The 20,920-nt window shown below is 44.4% G+C and overlaps 1 protein-coding gene across 1 annotated transcript in view; it reads left to right on the top strand.

The window, feature by feature from the left end:
* Window positions 1-8,574: 8,574 nt before the first annotated feature.
* Window positions 8,575-20,920, top strand: part of GRIP2 (glutamate receptor interacting protein 2) — a 76,159-nt gene continuing 63,813 nt past the window's right edge. Inside the window, exon 1 of the mRNA XM_079317078.1 lies at window positions 8,575-8,697. Coding sequence (XP_079173204.1) covers window positions 8,658-8,697 — 40 coding nt within the window. The 5' untranslated portion in view covers window positions 8,575-8,657. The remainder of the gene's footprint in view (window positions 8,698-20,920) is intronic.

Here is a 20,920-nt window from a genome sequence, read left to right as displayed (position 1 = left end):
GCAGGAGTGCAGATTTCATGTGAACAAGGATTTGGTCTTCTTTTCCCTGCAGTAAGAACTGAATGGCCATGACCTCATTTTTTTCATTTAAGATGTCTTTGAATGTACTTTTTCTCCCCCTTCCCTCTTTCTGAAAAATAGGCTTCACTCTACCTTTACTATTAGGGATCCTCCTCTCCTTCTTTAACTACATCTCTCCCAGAGAGATCACAGGATCAAGCCAATCTGTTTTTCTCATGGAATACAAATCCCATATAGTCCAAGATTCCCAACTAGCTGTATGGGCAGTCTGTGAGAGCAATAGGTCATAGCTGTCACTGTGGTTACCAGAATTAATTTCTCTCTTTTTAAATGGAAGTCAGCTGTTCTCCCAACTAGCTCCTTTAAATCTTCTCCCAGTCTAGAGGTTAGCAGCCAGGTCCCAGCCACCCTGAGGTTTGTGGGGTCATGTTCTGACTTCTGTGGGATAATGACTTTTCTGCCAGTGTCCAAGTGACACTGACTACCAGTTAAAAAGGAAAGTAGTAAATTCATCTGTTAGCTGCTCTCTCTCCTGCAAGATTTACTTCTGTCAGGGATTTTTACAGCCCAATGCTGTGTCTTTCGTGATGGGGATGTGTGGTGGAGGAAATTTATTGTTCCCTTTCTAATAGATAGCTGTAATTTCATTTCTGAACAAGCACTTTATGTGCAAGAAAGAGATTCCATTATGCCACCACACAGCATTGGGAGCATCTGTGGCAGTGGGGTATTTGGATTAAAGAGTGTAAAGGCTGCACATCTGCTGCCCTCCACCTCTATTCACAGAAGAAAGTGTTAATCCTAAAGAAAAGAGAGCAATTAGCTTGTAAACCCTTCCTGAACCCACTGGAAGATTAGCCATTTTCAATTAAAGCTTTTCAGCTGGAAAGATAATGGGCTAAAATTTCCAGCTTAAAAAAAATACTATTATTGACCATGAGGCTTTATTTCTGTCAATTTATGTCCTTTATAATTAGCTACCCTGGGATAATTATGACTGTCTCACGCCATACCCTGATCCCCACTCTCTCCCCTTACGATACAAACGGGAAAGTGACTTTGTGGTTGGTCTCAGCCTCTCGCAGCTATCAGGGATCCACTGGTGCTGTGTGGGATGAGCCTAAGCAGTATTTTATAGGTTACTGTACGAGTGAAAGGCTGAACCTGTGCAGGCTGCTGGGAGCGTGCTGTGACTGATCCCGCCCTGCAAACCTGCAGCAACAAGCAATCCCTCAGGGAGCTCGGCATGTTCTGAACCCAAAATACTTCATAACTCACTGCTCTCAGCACTGGGGGGTTACCCGGAGCTGTGTGTGGCACTAAAGCTTGACGAGCTGGAGCGGCGCCGGGCCGGCAGCGGGAGCAGCGGGAGCGCGGAGCGGCACCGCCCGGTCCGAGCGCCTGTGAGCGCGGGCACGGCCGGAGCCTTCCTGGGCAGCGGGACCTGGCCTGCTGTCCCCCGCTGGAACAATGCTGCTGGGCCCCGGCACTGCCTTTTGGGCCATGCCTGTCCGCTTTCTGCACCGGCTCCCCCGCGCTCCTGCCGAGCGCGGCGCTGGTGCTGCTCTCTGCTGCCCGCCCAGAACCGGGGGATGGAGCCCGCAGCAGCCCGTGGCCTCGTCCAGCCCTGTCTGCACTGCCTTGTGTCCTCTGCACGAGTTAATGTCGCTGCTCTGGTGGCTTTGGTTCCTAATGCGGTCTGATGTGCTGCTGGCAGTGGCTGTGCTATGTCTGAGCAAACACAAAAAGGCTGACTGACCTTCCAGGGAGCTGCTTGGCCATGCAGCCTGAGGTGCTCACACGAGGCACCTCCTCAGCCAAGGACTTCTGAATGAGCTGAGCTCACTGAGATATCTGAATGCAAAACCATCCAGAGCTCTGACTCCTGGGTGCAACGTGAGCTGTGCTTTTTCTGAGTCACCAAAGTTATTGGTATTGCTTCTAGTTCTTGGCTGTCTCCCATATAGACCTTGGCCAGGTCTCACCTAGCTTTGCCTTGTCTCTTCTAGAAGAGCTGCACAGCATAGATGCTGCATAGTAGCATGCTAGAGCACATATAAAAGCCATTAAAGCTTTTTTTCGGTGGAGGAATAGGGCTTGGTGCTCTTGGGATTTCACTGGCCTTATCATGCTGCTGATACTAATATCATCTTTTGCAGTCAGCGCTTTTCCTGCTATTTCTTTGTTGAAACACATATGAAAATGTGCCTTGGAAAATATTTTATATCTGAGCTAGTTAATACAGCACCTTGGAGAGAAGGTGTCTGATGCAACAGAGTACAAATGAAGCCTCATTAAGCAGGAATTCACTGATTCTACTGAATGCCCCAGCAATTAAATTTCATCTCGTTTCATATGCAGGTCAGGAGAGTTTAGAAAGAGAATAGAGGCAGCAGAGCAATGTGGCTCTGTACTATGCAAATTAGTGTTAACATGGCATTTCATTTATTGTTAATGCATTGTTACACTGCTACTCATTGAAAAGAAACTGTGTGACAACAGGTAAGACTGATGACCCACTTGCTTATTTTTCCATCTGCATTGGCAGCATTGCCTCTGCAGAGACCTGTGCCAAGATAAATCCTTTCAGGGGAAGATGCAGAGGTTTTTCTTCCCACAGGCAGGAGTGGAGTTGGATGCTAAGACCTGTCCTACAGGGTGTAGAATTGCCTCTCTCTCTGTCTTTTGGGGTGAAAGAAATGGGTCCTCTGTTTGGGGTCAAGCACTGCATTCTTTTGAATCAAGAGAAAGAAGTCTTCAGTCTCTGCTACTGCAAAGACCTGAGCTCTTGTGGCACATAACATAATAAAGAATTGAGGGATGCTGATGTGCTTTGCAGCCCCATCCACATGGTCACACCTTTGGTCCCTGCTGTCCTTTGGGCTGATTGAGCTCTAAGGTCACATCCTGTTCTTGTAGAGTTGCCGTGTCAGTTTCCCATTTTCTCTCTATATCCTAAGGTCTATAGCAGAATATGTTTACTCTCATCTGTGTTTTGATTGTGTTGGAGCTTGCTTCACCTAAATTGCCCACCCATAGCGTGGAAGGAATGTGGATGCTGGCCAGCTGCTAACAGGCCCATCACTATTTTCATTCTTGGTGACATGAATAAAATATAAAGAAGAAACAGCATTTTTGCTGAAGAGGAGAGATCACGAACAGGCCCTTTCAGGGCAGCCAATGGTGCAAATATTGAAGTGCCAAGTGCAGCTGCCACACACTTACTGGGGATTGGAGTGGCTTAATGACCTTAAAACTGGAAATCAGTGCCATCACTGAAAAGCTTAGATGCTTACTTGCCCTCCAATTTTAATTTTTTTTCCTGTCATTCCAGTGCACGGATCACTAAAAGCTGGCTGGCTGGGAGCTATTTTGTTTCCTCCAGTGGTATGGCTCTGCTCTTGTCTACATGGCTCCTCCAATCACACACATACTTGAGGATTTTACCTGTGTCACAAGACACAGGATACCAGCCAGCTACATTGATATGAAAGATTTGAGGGGGCTAAAAGTAAAACCAAACAAGAGAATCCCCAAAGGGAGGGGGATGTATTTTGACTAGAAAAAGTACTTGCTCTGTACATAAAGCCACAAAAGTAGAGATAAATGGGAGAAATATGTTCTGTCTACCTGAAAGGGTTTAACCTGCTTTCAGATTCTGTGCATGCAACTTCCAGTGCTCTGCTCCTTTTGGACCAGGTCATAAACTTCCACCTTGCTCTGGCATGGCTGATGGTTGTTGTTGTATCACTAACCTCCTGCTGTATTGCTTATTGCTGTGTCTTGTCAAGCTCATCTCCATTTGGTTTAAAAAATCATTGTAAAGGCAAGATTCACTTTTGTTGGGATGACCTTTGCTAACAAGGTCCCTGAATGAGCTCTTTTGTATCATTAGAGCCATCTGGGGAATAAAGGACCTTGTACTTTGCTGCAGCCTATTTGTCTTCCACTGTTTCTCTTATCAGCACTGGGGTCCCCAACCCTGGTGTGTCCTACTCTGATTACCCAGAAAAATGTGCAGGAACCATTTTATTGTGCTCTGGTGGTGGAGGGAATGGATGGGGGTCTTGGAAATACCTTTCCTCTGTAAAGGAAGTACTTTGTCTCAGTGCTCTGCATGTGTGCGTGCAGCATGGGTTCTAATTGCTTACTGAATGGGTCAATTTATCTTTCAGTGTTCATTACCCGTAATAAATTAATGTTTAGGACTGGCTGGTGGAATTTGCACTTAAAGAAAAGAACAATCAAGGACTTCTTCCTCTGGGTCCATTATTATGCTGTTTAAATACCCTTAAAGATTTTTTTCTTTTCAAGTCCTTTCTCCATTTGCCATAAAAATATATTGATGAAACAGTGCATTGCATTTTGGGGTTGTATGTAAAAATCAGGGCATCTGTTTAGACCAGAGATGAGGCCTGAGGCTGATATGCAGTTGTCTGGGGTTTCTAAATAAGCACAACTATGTAAAATTGGAGCAGATAAAATGGAGCAAATGTGCAGCCAGTGGGTAGCTGGGTAATCAGCTGTAAAGTCTCTTCCACCCAAGAGAGTGATGGGTCTTGCTTTTGTCCCTGCTCCTCCTCCCTGTCTGTTACAACCAAAAATCAATCAAGGAGGGATGCAGGCTCTCCAAATTTCTTGATTTTGTGCAGAGATGCATAGAATTCCCAGTAAAAACTGTCTTTCCCAGTAAGACAACTGGAAGCACTGGGTCTGCTGTGCTAGAAACAAGCCTTGAGAGGGTGGATGAGCAGGAAGATGAGTCCCCAGCCCCAGGGGGACCCTGATGTGCAGGCGTGTATTATTAAGTGGAAGAAGTAGGATGAGAAGAAGGAGATGACAACGGAAAATCTTAATTTAACATCTGAACTAAAAAAAAGTAGAAAGCATCAGGCTCTTCTGAACCTTCCTTAACCCAAAGCAATTTCCTTTGCTATTAATATCATTTTATATGCGGTTGGAACTTCGGTGTTTCTCTGTGCTCTCTAAGTGCGTGTGGTTGGAGGTTTTTCCTCATCGTCTTCTTGTGGCTCACTGTTCATTATGTTCATTCAGCTGCCTTCAGAGAGTCTCCTGAGACTTCCTAATGTGGAATGATGTAAGATTCTCTCCACAGCTCAGAGCATGTTCTGTTCTAAATTGTTCATATCAGGATCTTGTGTGAGCGTTCCACAGAACTGTGACTTCTGACAAGGATCCTTTTGGATGTGGTTAAATAAGTAATGGTTACAAATACCCACCAAACATTGGACTGAATAATGTATAGCCTGTGATCTTCCCTCTGCTGTCCTCCCTGTCTTGTTTGTAGAAGTGTACTCTGTAAATGTCGTCCTAACCAATTTAGGCCATGTGAGGTTTGCAGCATCACTCCCACCGAGGTTCTGGGAGCATTTGTAGGTCAGCTCTGGAGAAATATGTGTGAGGTTCATGAGCAGGACAGGATGTGTTGGGTACAAGAAATGTTAAACCAAGAGCTAGTACACGTCTGTGCATGTAAGGGTAGATGCTCCTTACTTACAACACATGAACTTTACTCAAAGGGCAGCCTGTTCCTGAGAAAAGTAAATTCCCATTTCTCTAGAGCAGGTGCTTGTTCACTGGCACCACCACTTCAGTTGTATGGATGAGAGTCATGAGCCTGCACGGATGGATGTTTCCAGTAGGAACCACCCAGGAGCTCTCTGCCATGGACTGTCCTCAGCCTGTGCTGTCTTTCTCCTTGAGTATTTTATACTGAAGTGGGGGTGCAAGAAAGTATTCCCTAAACCCTCTTTTCTCCTGGAATGGTAATAAGAGATCAAAATATACCAAAACAACACAGGTGAGATCTTATTGATTTCTTTTTTTTTCCTGTGAAAAGACATTTTTAACATCCCACCTCCACAAAACGAACTTATTTCAAAAACTATACATTCATAGGTGAGACTTTTATGTAGTTGATATTGCCAGAGCATTTATGGAAAGCTGCTAATTCTGAGCACACAAGCATAAAGTTTATGTCAAGAAGGTACAGGACAATGCACAGTCTGTTCCTGAAACATAAAAGCTCTGTTCCTTGAGTTTGCCACCATGGCTTAGGTTGATGCCTCATACTCTTTTATGACACCTACACATTTTGATGCCATACCATATGTTTTTGGTCTGTCTTGTTTTGTTGGGGTGTGTGGTGTATCCCTTCCCTTCCCCATTAGAAACTCAAGCTGTTCACTTCAACTGATTTTGATATAGTGCCACCTGAAACATGAAGAAAGCATTGTGTTTGTGGATTTTGGCCAGAAACCACAGAGTAAACATCTTTATCCTCTCCAGGCTCCTGGTGCACTGGTGTCTTGCCAAGCAGCTCAACAAATGCCACCAGCATTTCTGGGCTTGAAATGCTCAAATACCTCTTCCTTCTCCACCAATATCAGAGGAAAGAGGCAGCTCCAGCCAGTTCTCATCCACAAAAACGAGCAGCTTCAACTGTGTATTAGATCTGTCCTCTCACACACTTTCTTTGTGCAGCAGATAACCTGGGAAGAATTTTATGGTGGTGTAAATGCAAACAATTACTTCAAATTGTTCTTAAAAACACCATTTTGAAGACATCCATTTCATGGCATCCAAAGCAATGGGCTTTTCTCAAATTAGCAGCTTCTTGTATTTGTGGTGTGACTGGTAATGTTTTTTTTTTTTCCTTTAAGACGAAATTTCTCTGCAGCTAAAGCATTAATAGCTATGTGAAAAGATTTCTAATTATAAATTTTGCCTCAATTACTAATTAAGTCTATTGTCAGAACTGAACAACTTCTTTTAAACAAATTATGGACCAAAATATCTCTTTTGTAAGTAGTTTTTTATTACTTAGTGATTTTATTGCTTTTGTATAAGTTATCCTCTCATGAAACAGCTGAGTTTGAACCACAATAGAGATGTTGCTGCATTTCAATCTGAACAAGATCTCTGGCATTAAGCTGTAACCCAGTTATCCTCCTCCACACAGTTAAAGCCCCCAGGTTTGTAAAAATTTCCTGCTGGCTCATTCAGATGTGTTTAATTCCTCTTGATTTATCCTGATTTCTCTCCTAAGGAAGTAAGACTTACCTTGCTGCCGTACCATGAGCTTCCTTCAAAATTTGTGACTTCTTGGCTACTTTCAGTCAAATCTAGCAGCAGTCTCAACCATGACTGGACCCTCATACAAAAATGTAGATGACTTTTGTGCCTTAATCCATGCTCGTCTTGATCTCTCTTCACTGTTTGTGGGTATAATCTTGCTCTTATAGATGACAGCAGCTCTCAAGGGAATAAGGTGACTATGGAGAATGCTGCTATGAGCTGGTTGGCACAGTTAGCACCTCACAGCTTGGCTGAGAAGGGAACCTGCACAGTGCAGGAGGCAGGGTCTGACCCTGTGCACACCTTACAGCCCATGGCCAGGGCATTGGCATTGCCTGCATGCTCTGGATCTTCAGCACAAATCAGCCAACGTTTCCATTTTAATAGTGAAGGAAGGAGACACTGGTGTACAGCAGCCATTTCTGCCTTGGCCACCCACAGTGCAGGGAAGCCCTGCAGCGCCTTGTCCTGGAGGGCCAAACTCCCCGTGACCAGCTGGGTCCCAGCACCGCCCCAAAGCCTCCGCTCGCCAAAATCTCAACACAGGACTTGCTTGCCTTTGGCCCGTGCTGATTCCTCCGCCCTTCCTAAGAAAGGGTTAAGCCGAGTTTTCAGCAGACTGTAGGGAGGACACAAGACTGCAGCCTCATCTTCCCTTACGAGCAGTGTGTGTGTGTGTGTTTGGGAGGCAGTGCAATGCTTTGACAGCAGCTTGACATTGCCTTGAAAGGTGCTGGAGGCTCTGCAAGCACTTGCCAAGAGGGGGTGGGGGGAGAGGAAAGTGTGTCAGGCAACACTGCAGTCGCAGCCTCTTCTCGTGCTCAGCCCCGCTGCTGCTGCTGCTGCTGCTGCTGCAATTCGGGGGCTGCTGCTGCAACTCGGCCGAGTTGTGGCGCTGAGCGCGGCGCGGGGGCAGCGCTGCCTCCGCCGCAGCACCGCCTGCCCGCCCTCCTCCCGTCTATGCCTTTTTTGTATTCCCCCAGCCCCCGCCTGAAATGCCCGTGAAAGCCACCGAGGGGCTGGGGCAGGAAGGGGCCAGCGCATCTCCGTGGGATGATGCCCGCTCTCCGCCGGCGGGGCGCGGGGTGGAATTCCGCCGGGAATGAAGTGCTCGCTCGACATTTGCTGCATCTGCCGGAGCGTCAGGGTTCAGTGGCTGCCTCCCCTTCAAGCAGCTGTTCCGGTTAATCACTGCGCTTCCAACTTTTGCTTGGCAATGCCTGATGGCCAGTGGAGCCGAGACAACTAGCACGGGATTTTTAGGACCTCATAAAAAAAAGCCCCATACCCTTCATTTTCCTATTTCTACACAGGACTGGCGAGCCGCACGTTAAACAGCCGTGTAAAGATATTCCTTCCTACAGGATTGCCAGATTTCTGAGCGCTCGCAGTCCGGAGAGCCGCGGCCGGTCGGCGCTCGCTGTGGCAGGCGGGCGGTGCGGGAGCCGCGTGTGCGCCGCAGCCGCGCTGCCGGGGAAGGGACACACAGCGGAGCGGCTCTTGCCATTAGTTGAATGATTTCATAGATAACAGCAGACATGCTTTGTGGACTGAAAAAGGATTTGCAGTCAGACTTTGGTGAGTGAGCCTTGTCTGTATTTTTTTTTTTTTGCCCTTGTCCAGTAGTTTACTTTTGTTCAATCTGATTTTCTTTAAGCGTCTTGAATATCATAGACAGTTTCACGTGCTACTTTCAGTGGCTTTACAAATCCAGACCGTTGCATGTAAACTTATGTGCTTTGATTTGTGAAATATATAATTGCTTCTCTATAAAGAATTTCTCCCTGTGACTACTGGAGAAGGCACAGGCTGCCTTCTCCTTCTCCACCTGGAAGATTGGCAGTCACGGGGACTGTTCTTATGGCACCTCAGACACTGTAGAGCCTTTACAGCTGTTCTGGCTTTTTAAAAAACAAAATCTAAATGCCGCTCCTTATTTTCCAGGATCAGTGTGTGAATGGTCTGGGCATTCAGCAGTGGTGATCCAGGGGCTGGGAAGAAAGATGGGAGAAGGGACTCTGCTGAATGTGGTGGGATCACTGCCATTGCCCCCCCCATCCTGTATAATCCAGTAGTACCTTGACTAATAAATATTTCAGCTTCTGCTAGAAATCTGCCATTTCAATGATCTCCTAACCCATGTTTCAGATACCTGAGGTGAGCAGTTCACTATTATATGGAGTATAAAAAAATCTATTTTATTTCTGTAAAAGGGTAGGTAGATGAGTGTAGAAGGGCACCTTTGTAAAGGGCAGACATCAAGTTCCAGCCCCAGTCTTTCCAGGCTCTTTTATTTCTGGCTGAGTGCAATACTCAGGTACTTTGTTGCATGCTGTAGCTCTGCTTGTTGCCGCTGAATGTGCTGCATGGAGCTTGTCTTCCGCTCTGATGCAAGCATTTCCCTTCTGGAAGCAAAGATGTTGGAGTTGGAAATACAGAGGTAATTTATGGTTTCTGAATCATTTTGCACTGCCCCAAGTCATGTAGTGAGACTGACTTTATCTTCTCCTTGACATCAAGAAGCCCCAAAGCATGCACCTAACTTCAGAAAATTGTTTTCTCTCCCTAAATCTGAGGGTAAGATGAACCAGGTGGAAAGCATCTTAGCTAGGCTGTGTTGCCTAATCCCATGGATAGTGACTGGAGGCAATATCCACCTACTGTACCAGCACAGCAAGAAGCACTTTGGGGACTTAATTTGAAGCTGCCAGAGGCACGTTGCTGAGTCCTGATAGGCTGAGGGAGTCTGGGTGTGTGACTTAACAGGGCAAGAATGCACTTGTTCCATGGAAAGATCAAAAGACAACTTGGCAGAATCTCACACTGCTCTTGGGGTTGAGCCAGGAACTGGGTCCTGGTTTAGAGGTGGCTGACACTGAGTGTGCTGGAGGGGTCTCCTTGATTCCACCAGCCACAGAGGGGGTCATTTGTGAAGCTCTTCCAACATCTGGTGCTTCAACATGGCTGTGTTGCAGCAAATGGTAATGCTGTCTGGATGCTGGGTGGTCAAATAAGAAATTTTCCTGGTGTCAGCCCCAAACATCTCTTGAGAATCTTGGGCCAATATTGTGTTGTGTACAAGGGAATGGTGCAGTCACTGGGTGGGTAAGGAAGCCTTTTTTATGCTGGTGTCAGACCCTCACAGCTTATGCTTGTGGTGCTCCTGAGGACCAAGCCCATGGCTTTCATGGGAATGCTTTCTGGAAATTCAGAATGGAAGCAATGAATGGAATTACAATCTTATCACTCATTTTAGCATTTTTAGTGGAACAGGCAAAACCAAATGATTGTTTCAAAGAAGCACCCATACATTTCAGAAGTGCTTTTTGGGTCCACCACCATTAGGGTATTGGTGATTTCTTTCCTTCAGTCGCTTTCAGAAGATTTTTGAGAAGATGTTTTAATAATAGATTTTGTGTGTCCTTCAGAATGGAAGGGTTGGAAAATATAAAGTAGTAGTGATGTTTTATGGGAGGTGGTGTTTATTTTCTATTTAAAGTGGGTGGCTCTGCTGATAGCAGTGTGATCACGTTTCCACAAGAGGCTTTGTAGTCCAGATGTTGGAGGACTTCCCTGAAATCCTTTATGACCTTTCTGAAGTCCAGGAACATCCTCTATGTTTTGTTCTAGCAAAATTCAGGTAGTTCTTACTGCAAGGATCATTGCAGCAATGGGCAGAGCAACAGAACTCACTGAAACTCCTTCATGCTGCTCCAAGTGAGCCACTGAAGATCCCATCCCAAACCAGCCCACATCAAATGTTAATTGAGGACAACACAGACAACTTCAGAAGACCATTTGTTCTTCAGATGTATCCACTTGGGTGACTTAATTATTTTTGATTTTTAAAAGTACAGTTTGCATAGAAGGCAAAGGAGGAATAAAGGTAGTAGATGAGTGTGGATGTTCAGTGCTTTTCTGTTTGGGTTTGCTGTTTGGTTTTAGGTGGGGTTTTTTTGTTGCCATTAGAAGCCATGCTTTTAGAATGAGATGGACACTCTGCAGTCCAAGAAGAGCAGCATTTCCTGTCCTTTTTCCAGACTGGCATAATGTTCCCTTTATTGCAGGGTGGGAATGGCCAGAACAAGAGACCTGTTAACAGATCTCTGCCTCTTCCTGCTCTCAGTTTTCAGGGGATCAGCTCCCCTGTTCTCTCCCTGCTTGCCAAATAACAGGGGGAAGAATAGAGAAAAACATGCCTGAAAGGGATAGAAAACTAATGTGAGGAGTGAGAATAAGACAGGAGGAAATCTTCATAGATAAATCTCAGGAAGAAAGATTTTATCTTTCTTATTGAAGAATTCATCACAATAGTGCTATTTAATATAAGTCCTGCTCATCAGGCTGCTTACGTCACTTGTCAGCGTTGCCTCAGTTGCAGCCTAATGAAAGATTAAGACAAAAACTAACTGTGGTGTGTGTACCAAGACAAATATCTCTGGCTCTGAATCATTGATCTTAATTTCCTTGAGCCAAAACTGGCCAGAGAGAGTTTGTGCCATTTCTCTGCCTTGAGATAGTATCAGCCATACCTGTGATATCATCCATTCACATTGCATTTTAATATATCCAATCTGGGAACACCACATCAACTCAAATTAATTCCGTACTCTGAAGTATTAAGGAAAAGCTTTGCTTATTTGCAATTTTGGTGCCTTTGCATTCTGTCCTAACACAGATGATAGATTACTCCTTTCCCTCTGTGCATCACATGTCTGAATATCTGAAGAGAGTAATAATACTTTTTTTCCTCCTCCCTCTTGTTTTTAGCATAGACAACTCATCTCTCCCCCCAGCCTCAGAAGTTGTGGTCTTGCAGATCCAGCCTGCATGGATTCAACCTGAATGAACTCCAGCTGGGCCACATCGTTGTTGATGAGCTGTGGTACCCAAGCCTGGGGTCTGCATTCAAGCCAAGGCTTTTATCATTGCTGAGTAAAATGAAAGGATGATCTCACAGATTTTGTAGACTATACCCACCTTGCTTGTAGCAGAGTGTTAGCTCTTCTTGCATATGACATGGCACTGTGGATTTACATTTGGTTTGCAGCCCACAGTATCTGAAGAGTCCTTGCTGTCACTTTGATAATTTTTCCCCATCCTTCATTCATTAGATTGTTCCTGCCTGGGTCTGGTAGCTTGCATGCCCCTCTACAAAATTGTACATCTGTCTTTTAAAACATGAATGAGTCATTTTGGGTTCAAAATTTACTTGCCAGCCTGCTTCCAGTCCCTCATGCCTTGTGGCTGTCAGTAAACTTAATAAGATCAATCTCTCTGCAGCCATCCAGGTCATTTAGTGAAAACTTGGAGCCATACCAGACTGGTGGAAGGTCCCCACAGAACTTCATTTAATACATCTTTCCCTCCTGATTATTGAACAACTGATGAATTTTCTCAGTGTGTGGTTTTCCAATCAGTTTTGCATACACTTCATAATCATCTGTATCCTGCTTCCCAAACATACTCACAAAAATAGCACGTGAAACAGTGTCAGAAGCATTTCTAAAACTGAGATATAGCAACTTGCATTTTCTGTCTATCCAGAAATGTTACTCTCATATGGAAAGCAATTGAGTGGGCATGTTTTATTTGTGGTAGATCCAGGTTTGCAGTTAGTGCTCCTCATCTGGTGTTAACAGCTCACACACAGATAGTCAGCTCCAGAACTGAAAGAGAGGGTGATGGATTTGTCATTCTCTCGCCCCCACTCTGGTAGCATGTTGTTTTGGTTTGGTTTTTTAAGGTGAACATTGCATATGATTCTTCAGCTTTGTGAAGCTCCTTAGGTTCTTGTGGATACTTCCTGATGGCTTTAGGACTTTGGTAACCAGGTCTCTAAAGTTTTGTTGACTAAACTTTTAAGTATAAATGAGCTGATCTGTGCAGTCAAAATTAATTCTTTCTCTTTTCTAGAGATGACCCATTCCACTAAAATTGCTCTTTTATAGAAGAAAACAGGTGAAAGTAATATTCCTACAGCTTTTCATGACCTATAGAAGCATGTTTTTAAAATTAAGTTTTTCTCTTTCAGTATTGAGATTACTGAGTTTTCCTCTCAAAAGCTTCTGTTCAAACACATCTTATTACTACAGATTTGTGAAGAGAAGGATGTTTTTCTGTGCAAAGGCCAGGGTGATTTGATACAAATGTTGATACAAATGTTGGTCCACAGTGTGACTTGAACAACTGCTATGGAGTTTTTCTCTCCAGCATTAAATGTTGGAGTCCAGTTTCCAGCCCAGGCATTAACTCCCTGCCACCCTGCTCAATAAAATCTCATTGCCACTGGAAGAGGTTCACTCTGACCCATAGAAGGGGACTGAGTTTCATGTGGTAAGTCTTGCTCTTGGCTTTATGTCCAGGATAATTTTTCTTTATAATGTTTGTTCTGTTTTATTAATCCTTTGAAGCCAAGGGTAACTGCACTGCCAAAGTGTTTGCATATGTTAGGGCATGTAGGATTTGATTTCTTTTGAAAATGAACTGTTAAAATTGATTGTGCAGATGCCAGTGTTTCGTGCTTGTGGTATTATCCACCTAACTCAAGGATTGAAATCATGCAATTTTACCCAGAAGGTCAGAAAAAGGTACTGGACAACTTGGAGGGAAGGGCACCTCTGCTTTTTGCCTAGGCATATGTAGGTGCTGCAAATAAAAGAAACAATTAAATCTAACAAGTAACAATAATCAAAAAGAAGTGCTAATGCAGAACTGGAGAAGAAAAATAGAGCAAAAATAAATATTTAGCAATGTTCATCAATTGACAATGGAATGCTAGCAGGCATAAGAACATTTAAGGCTCTTTTCAGCTGTCGGTTCAGCTACTGCATAATTTTTAGCATGTGAGTAATCCCATCAGGATAGGCATGGTCTTAAGCCTTGATAGGATGGGGCCCCCAGGTCATTGTATGCCTGTCTATTCAAGGTGGCAGAATTCAGTTTCAAGACAAACGTGCTTGTGTGGGCGTTAGGAAATTCTGTGACAGTGACTGCCAGTCTACTTCTGATTTTTTTCTTATATTATTATTATTATTATTAGTCTGTTCATGACAACAACAAAAATTATTAACTGAGCTTGATGTTCTTAGCTGACAAGTTTGTTAATCTGTGGATTTAAAAAATCAGTCTAGTAACTTGAAATATGCAAAATCACACAGGATGAAGAATTTCTCTCTCCCTCCATTCCTAACAATTGCCACCCCCGATTTTTTTATTTCAATGGAAGTATTTTTTTTTTTCCTTTGACCGTGTGTTTTTGTTCAAGGATCTGATAATTACATGCTTGGAGATGATGGCTTTTCAAAAGCATCTTTCCCAGCAATTTTCAACTGGAGATGTGGATAAAAATATCTCCCCATTTTTTTTTTATCAGAAATGTTTTCAGTAATGTGCAATTATAAGCTCTGCCTTCATTCAATTCACCCTGGAAGAATTTGCTTCACAGGAAAATTCGTTTCCTAGCTGCTGTAGATGCCAGCATAGTTGCCAGCTGCAGGTTTTGTGGGGAGGAGGGAAAAGAAAGGCCTAGAAATTAAAATTGCTGTGAAGTAAATTGCTCTCAACACCTGGAAACCATGAAAAGATGGAATCTCATACTTCTTTGTTAAATCATTGTTTAACTGCTTTGCATGTCGGTCCCAAAATGGCCCTGTAAATTATTTAGTGTAGCTGAGAGATGAAGAGATGATCCACTTCATCATTCCTCACAACTGATCTGTTTCTTACTGTGCAGGTTCACGTTAGCAAGGGGGAAGGTGTCGTGGTTTTTTTCCCAGCAGTACTCCAACCTCCAGTCTCAATATATAATCAACACTGGTGTGGTTTATCTTAATGAAGCTGTGAATTAGGAGCTGGCTCAGCTCTGGGGAGAGCAGCATTGCTGAGGAACTGTGGAGGGGTTTCAAAGAGCATAAACATGCTTTTGTCCTGGGAGGCAAGAACTTGTGCTGATAAGGGTATGATCTGGCTCCCTGCTGCCAGGTGTGTGGATGAAAACAGGATTTGTTGCATTCTTCTGCTTCATTGAATCTCCCTCTTCCCCAAAGGAGGGATGTAGCTCCCTGATCTGGTGTGTGCTTCTGTTTTGGAGTTCATGTGCCAAGTTGTTTGAGACTCCAGATAATTCTTCCCTCCCAGCTTCTGTCCCTCCTCAGAGCTCTCAGTACCTGAGTAGCCCAGAGGTCCAACACACTGAGCCCCTGCCCTGTGGGAGCTCCCACCTGAGGCTGAGGCTGAGGCTGAGGTGGGCAGCTCCAGACATCTGCTTGTCCAGCCAAATAGCCACTTAATAATGGATCTGCTTCTCAGTCTTTGAGCAGCCACATGCATGACCATACAAATGATCAGGGTTGGAGACTTCCAGCAGTCCCTGCTGTTGAGCCACCAGCCCACATGGTGGAGTTATCCCAGCAATAAATCTTCTCCATAAGATTTCAGTGGAGATCCCCTTCTTTCCCCTTGAGGGCATGACAGCTGGGTCCTTACTGCAGTGAATCATTCACCCTGAAATGTGAGGGAAGTGGCCTGCTCCTGTCCCAGTGATTTATAGAGGATAATTTCTTTGTGGAATGTGGTGCCATTTGGGTAAGATTAAACTCTTGGCATCAGATGAAGGTATACATTTTGCTAAGAGTTTTTTTTCAATAATGTAATGCATTTCCCATACAAGCCACTGTGTTAACAGATCCTGTTCCTTCCTGACATGAGCCACTGCTCTGCTGCTCCTGCTCCCAGGATGATGCAGTTTGCAGCCCACCAGCCCCCAGGAGCAGGGCAGCTCTTGGGGCACCATCTCTGAAGGTTCAGCCTCAGCTGATGCCTCTGCAGCAGTGAAGTCATGCAGGGGAGTCAGGGGGATGTGAGTGTGAGGTAGGAATGGATTACATTAGTCCTGGGATAGAGCCACAGAGATATGCCTGGAATCAGTGGGAAGATGCTCAAGTATGTGCAGATCTAGATCAGGCAGCCCAGGTGACTTGTAAACCTTGTAGCTGTGGAGTTAAAATCAGGGTGAAGTTAGAAGAGCTCAGAGACAGAGGCTGCATCACTTGTTGCTTCCTATTTTCCTCCAAACCCAGGTGTCACTCTGTGTCCACTGCTCCCTTGCCTGTCCTTGCTGTGCAGCATGTAGATCTTTTCCCTGCCATTCCCTGCTCCTTGCTGCTGTAGCCAGGCCATGGAAGTTGACTGCTGCCATCAAGGTGGTGGCAAATACCACCCAGCTCCAGACTGGCTGGAGAGACAGTGGAGACATAGGTGCTGTGGTTTGTGAGGCTGGACAAGAGGATTGAGACAACAGAGAAAATGTTGTTGTTATTATTAATTATAATTTCATAAAAGAATCAAAGAAACTCCTCTTCCCCCTTGAATTCCAATTTATCCCAAATTTTCTTGCTCAAGTGAGCTTGGCAGAGGGGCCCCATCCCTTAGAGGATAGATAAGTGTTCACCTTGCAGGAACTGGAAAATTAAATGTTTGGAAGCTGTGGTGGAGGTGGGTGAGCAGAGCTCCCTTGGCTTTCCCACATCTCTAAAGGATCCTTTATAATTCAGCAGCTGACTCCAGCAGCATCATGAGCTATAATAGGCAATTAGCTCCTAGCAGATTTATGTGACACTGTGTTTTATAAGCAAACAGTCATGTGTGTTTAGTCATTAAATGGACCTGCTGTATCCAGTGTTCACGGAGACAGTCTCTTCCCTCTTGCCTCCCTGAGCACACACTCAGCTCTCTTGCAGCAGTGTGGATGCAGACATCCATACTTGTGCAAAACTAGTGGAAATGTATCAGCAGCAGCTGCCTTTGGTTCTGGCAAGCAGTGGCAAGAGGTAAACTTTTGGCAATATTTGCTCTTGGAGAATCCAGACTTCATCTGGCGGTTTGAGAGGTGGGAATGGGAGATACCTGGTGCAAGGATGTCCCCCCACAGTCCTGAGGACCCTTGGTGCGGTGAGAAGCTGGGTGGGCACTTGCACAGCACCTTGCCAAGGGCTGGCATCCAAGTGGTTTCAGTGCTCCCCAGGCTCCCCCAGACTTGGAAAGTAGTCAGGTTTAGTATTCATAGTTAATTTTACATATACCTGCACATGCTGCTCTTTCACACATCCATTCCTCAACAGAACCTGCTGGTTTTAATTTTTATTAGCCCAAGTGCCTTGTTGAATCAAAATTAAGTGGGTATTTGGAAGCATAATGTGAAGCATTATATTTAATGGTCTGTGCTCCTGCCTGGAGAAAGGCTGTTGCATGCATCTTCTCTCTTCTCAAGACTCTGTGCTCTTTAGCTACACCTGAATTTTCCTGAGCTCATTGCTACTTCCTACCATCTGTAAGCTGTAAAACTCCCAGCTGCAGCCTTTCAGGTGCATGTTGCATCTTTTCAGATGTATGGCCTTATTCTGGTGTAAACCTGCCTGGCCTCAGGCTGTGGTATGTGGGGAGAGGGAGGTTTGGGGCGCCCCAGGAGAGCTCCTGCACCTCTGCCCTTCTCATGCAGGTTCCCTTCCCTTATTCAAAGGGGAGAAGATGTCTGCCTAGGGCCATACAAAACTGATATTTCCCTCAGTCCTAGGCACGAATCTGCCAGTCCCTCTGTTGTGATGGTGGGGAGAGTTTGGCCTCTCATGAAATTGCAAGTGATGTTTTAACCAGTGTCCCCATTTCCCAACCTGAGGCTCCTTGTGGCTGACACCTAGCTCCTGGCTAATCCTTTGATTGCCACGGTTTTGGGTTTCAAAAATGGCCAAGGGAAAATTAATCCACAAAACTATGGGGTGTGAATTCTTCACAGAGCAGGATTTCCATGTGAAAATCTCAAGGTTGTCTCAGCTTGCAGATACTCACAAGAGGCGTATTTGTGAGCCTTTCAGAGGGCCACAGAACACAGATTGCAGAATTTTGTTCTGAATTTAATCAGGAGGTTCCATGTCTTTTGTGAACTCTTGTGCTGGCTGAAGTTGAGACTGGGTTCTCCACCTGATTTGTGCCACCTGTGTGATATAAAGCAACTGGAAACCAGCACAGCAGTTTGCATTAAGGCAGCCATGGAAAACAGCTGGAATACATGAATAACTCTGCTGGAGCAGGGTCTTATCCATCCTTCAGACTGAACAGACGTTTGCTTTCATCAAAGTGGTGCTGTGCTGATCTTTGACATCAGCCTGTTTGGAGCCTGGGATGTTGGCAGAGTCTGAAGCCAAGTCAAGGCTTAATGGGAAGCAAGAAGTGGGCAAACACAGGAGCTGATCTTGTTGGAAGCAAGATTTAATGGGCAATTCAGGCAAATTTTTAACAGCTGGTTTGATGAGATCAGGCTGCACCAGTTTCAACATCAAATAACTGAAGCTTTGAAACTTTCATATTTCATCTTGTTGTCCTGCTCAATTTGATATTCCCAGACTTCAATTTCTCTCCTTTTCCCTCCTTCCTTTCATTTTAGGTGAGGCTCTTGCTTGAACTTCCTTTAGTCTTGTAGCAATAAGCTTATTCCATCTCTCACATAGCTCCCTTGAGTCCTCCTGCACAGTCTAGGATAAAAGCAGCCCCAGCATACACATGTTCCATTGCATAAGAGATGGTCTGTGTGTTAGAGTCTAAAATCTACATATGTTTAGATCACTCATGAAGTGGGAACATCTGTATGTATTCATATATAATGGCTTTTATCACATGAATGAATAATTAAACTCCCACAATTTGGTATTTACTTTTTTTGAAACATTGCTACTTAGCTGAACACTGAGGGAGAATCACGTTTATGGGAATTAAGTCTTAGTAAGGTTTAGCAGAGCTTCATGCATAAGCTGGAAACAAGTCTAAATGGGGTGCCAGAAATCCTTCTTCTAAAATAGTTAATGCTGTCTGGAACTTCTTCCTTATTTTTTGACTCCCACTGGCTTTTAAGCACTTTGCATCAAAATGCAGTGCAAATCTGGGATAAAGCACCTGATCTGCCACCTACTGCATTGAATGTCTTCCTCTGTGATGTCACCTTTCTGCAGCACCAGCTGTCTTTGCAGTGCTAAAATTGGTTCCCAAGTCTTGGGGGCTGCACTGTGAGCTGGGGGCTCCAGCTGGGGCATCACTCCATTGCTGGCAAACCTGGCTATGAAATGCCTTGGTGCACTGGCCCATGAGATGATGCAAAAAGCTGTTGGAGACAAGTTTTACCTCAATCTGTTTGCTCACTTCACACTTGATCCCTGACTCATGCTTTTATTAAATGTTACTGCACTTAAATGCATCTCTTCTGTTGCCTGATTTGCTGGTGGTTTTGTTTGGTTTGTTTTGTTCTGCTATGTTTGTTTTCCTGTGGTTTGCAAGGGTTTTCTTATTGCTGTTGGCACTGAGATTGATGCATACCACACATGGACCTGTATCAATCTCAGCCACCTCTTGAACTGGCACTGCAAATCTCCCAGATTTGATCCTTCATTTAATTTTCCGTGCCTTTTCCCTGAGACAGAGCAGACTTGTAATTGGGAGCAGAGAGAGGATGCTAACCTGGACATGTGGCAGGGTGACCTTCCTTGAAAAAGCTCTCCTGGGCTCCCCTTGCCCACCCCTTGTTCTGTCTTGCTGGTACAAGTGTTGCTTATGTCAAACAGATGAGATCAGTGGGAAGCAGGATGTGATTTGCTGTAGGAAGGGGCTTTTCCCAACTCACCTAAGGAGCTGTGTTTTCTAATATATTTCCTTAAGCTTGGTTTACCTCTCTTCAGTTGGTCTTCACTTGGATTCCTGTAAGTTTAAAGGTGCTAAAATTTTGCATGTACTGTTTGGGGCACAAAATCTACTTTTGTAACAAGGACTCTCTTTAAAGTACTATAGAAGTAAAATTTAAAAAAGGCATTGCAAATGTAGCTAAGTCTCTCTTTGTGAAGGTTAGGAGGCTGATTGTTGCCACAATGTCTTTTTGCCACCTCATCTTCCCTGTCTGGTGAATCCAGTGGTTTTTCCTTTACTTTGTCTACTGCCTGTCACAAGAGATTTGCTCTTGACATTTTAACTGTTGAACTGGGAAAAGTTATCTGTCTGTAGCAAAGCCCAGAATTAAAAACTGTTGTCTCAAGCCCCTAATTTACAAACACAAGGATACCCAATGATAGTTTTTATTATTCCTGCTTCTATTTCAAAACTTCGTGCTCTATTTTTTTTCTTTCTATCCAGGTATATATTGTGGAGTGGGCATTCCAGTTTTCCTCTGTTTGAAATGAAACATCTTTTCACCAGACAAAGGCAGCTCAGGGAACCCTGTCAGTCATTGCTTTTTGTCTCTGCTGCAGTAATATTGATCCTTCTGCTTCATTTGAGGTGGGATCTCAAGCTTCGAGCTGCTCAAAACAGCAGAAAACACTTATTATGGGCAAAAATTACTCTTTCACTGAACTGTGATATTTCTTTTCAGTAAATTTAGTCCTAAATGGCACCTTCACCTGTTTTGTTTTGGGTTTTTTTGTAAGACTGAGTTGTGACTAAGCCTTCAACATCTAGTCTCACTCCATGCATAATAGAGGTCAAACAGCTTAGTTCCTGTGAACCATCCTCTGAATTGCCTAAGGGGTGCCAAATGCTTCTGAGAGGGATGTCCATCCATCACGAGAAGACATTCTGTAACACAATGTCTAGGTTGTTAATTCTTTGCATTCAGTGGAAAGAGAGGACATGCATGTGTTTTTCCAACATATAGGGTGCATATATAGCTTTCCTTCTCAAATTGTGGCTCTCTGCCTCTGCACTGAACAGTTCTGTGCTCTCCTGCCAGGCTCGCACACCAGACCAGATTGCCTTCCCCCTTCTC

This window comes from Erithacus rubecula, assembly GCF_903797595.1.
Source record: "Erithacus rubecula genome assembly, chromosome: 13".
Classification (NCBI taxonomy): domain Eukaryota; kingdom Metazoa; phylum Chordata; class Aves; order Passeriformes; family Muscicapidae; genus Erithacus; species Erithacus rubecula.
This window is presented reverse-complemented; position numbering and strand designations above follow the sequence as displayed.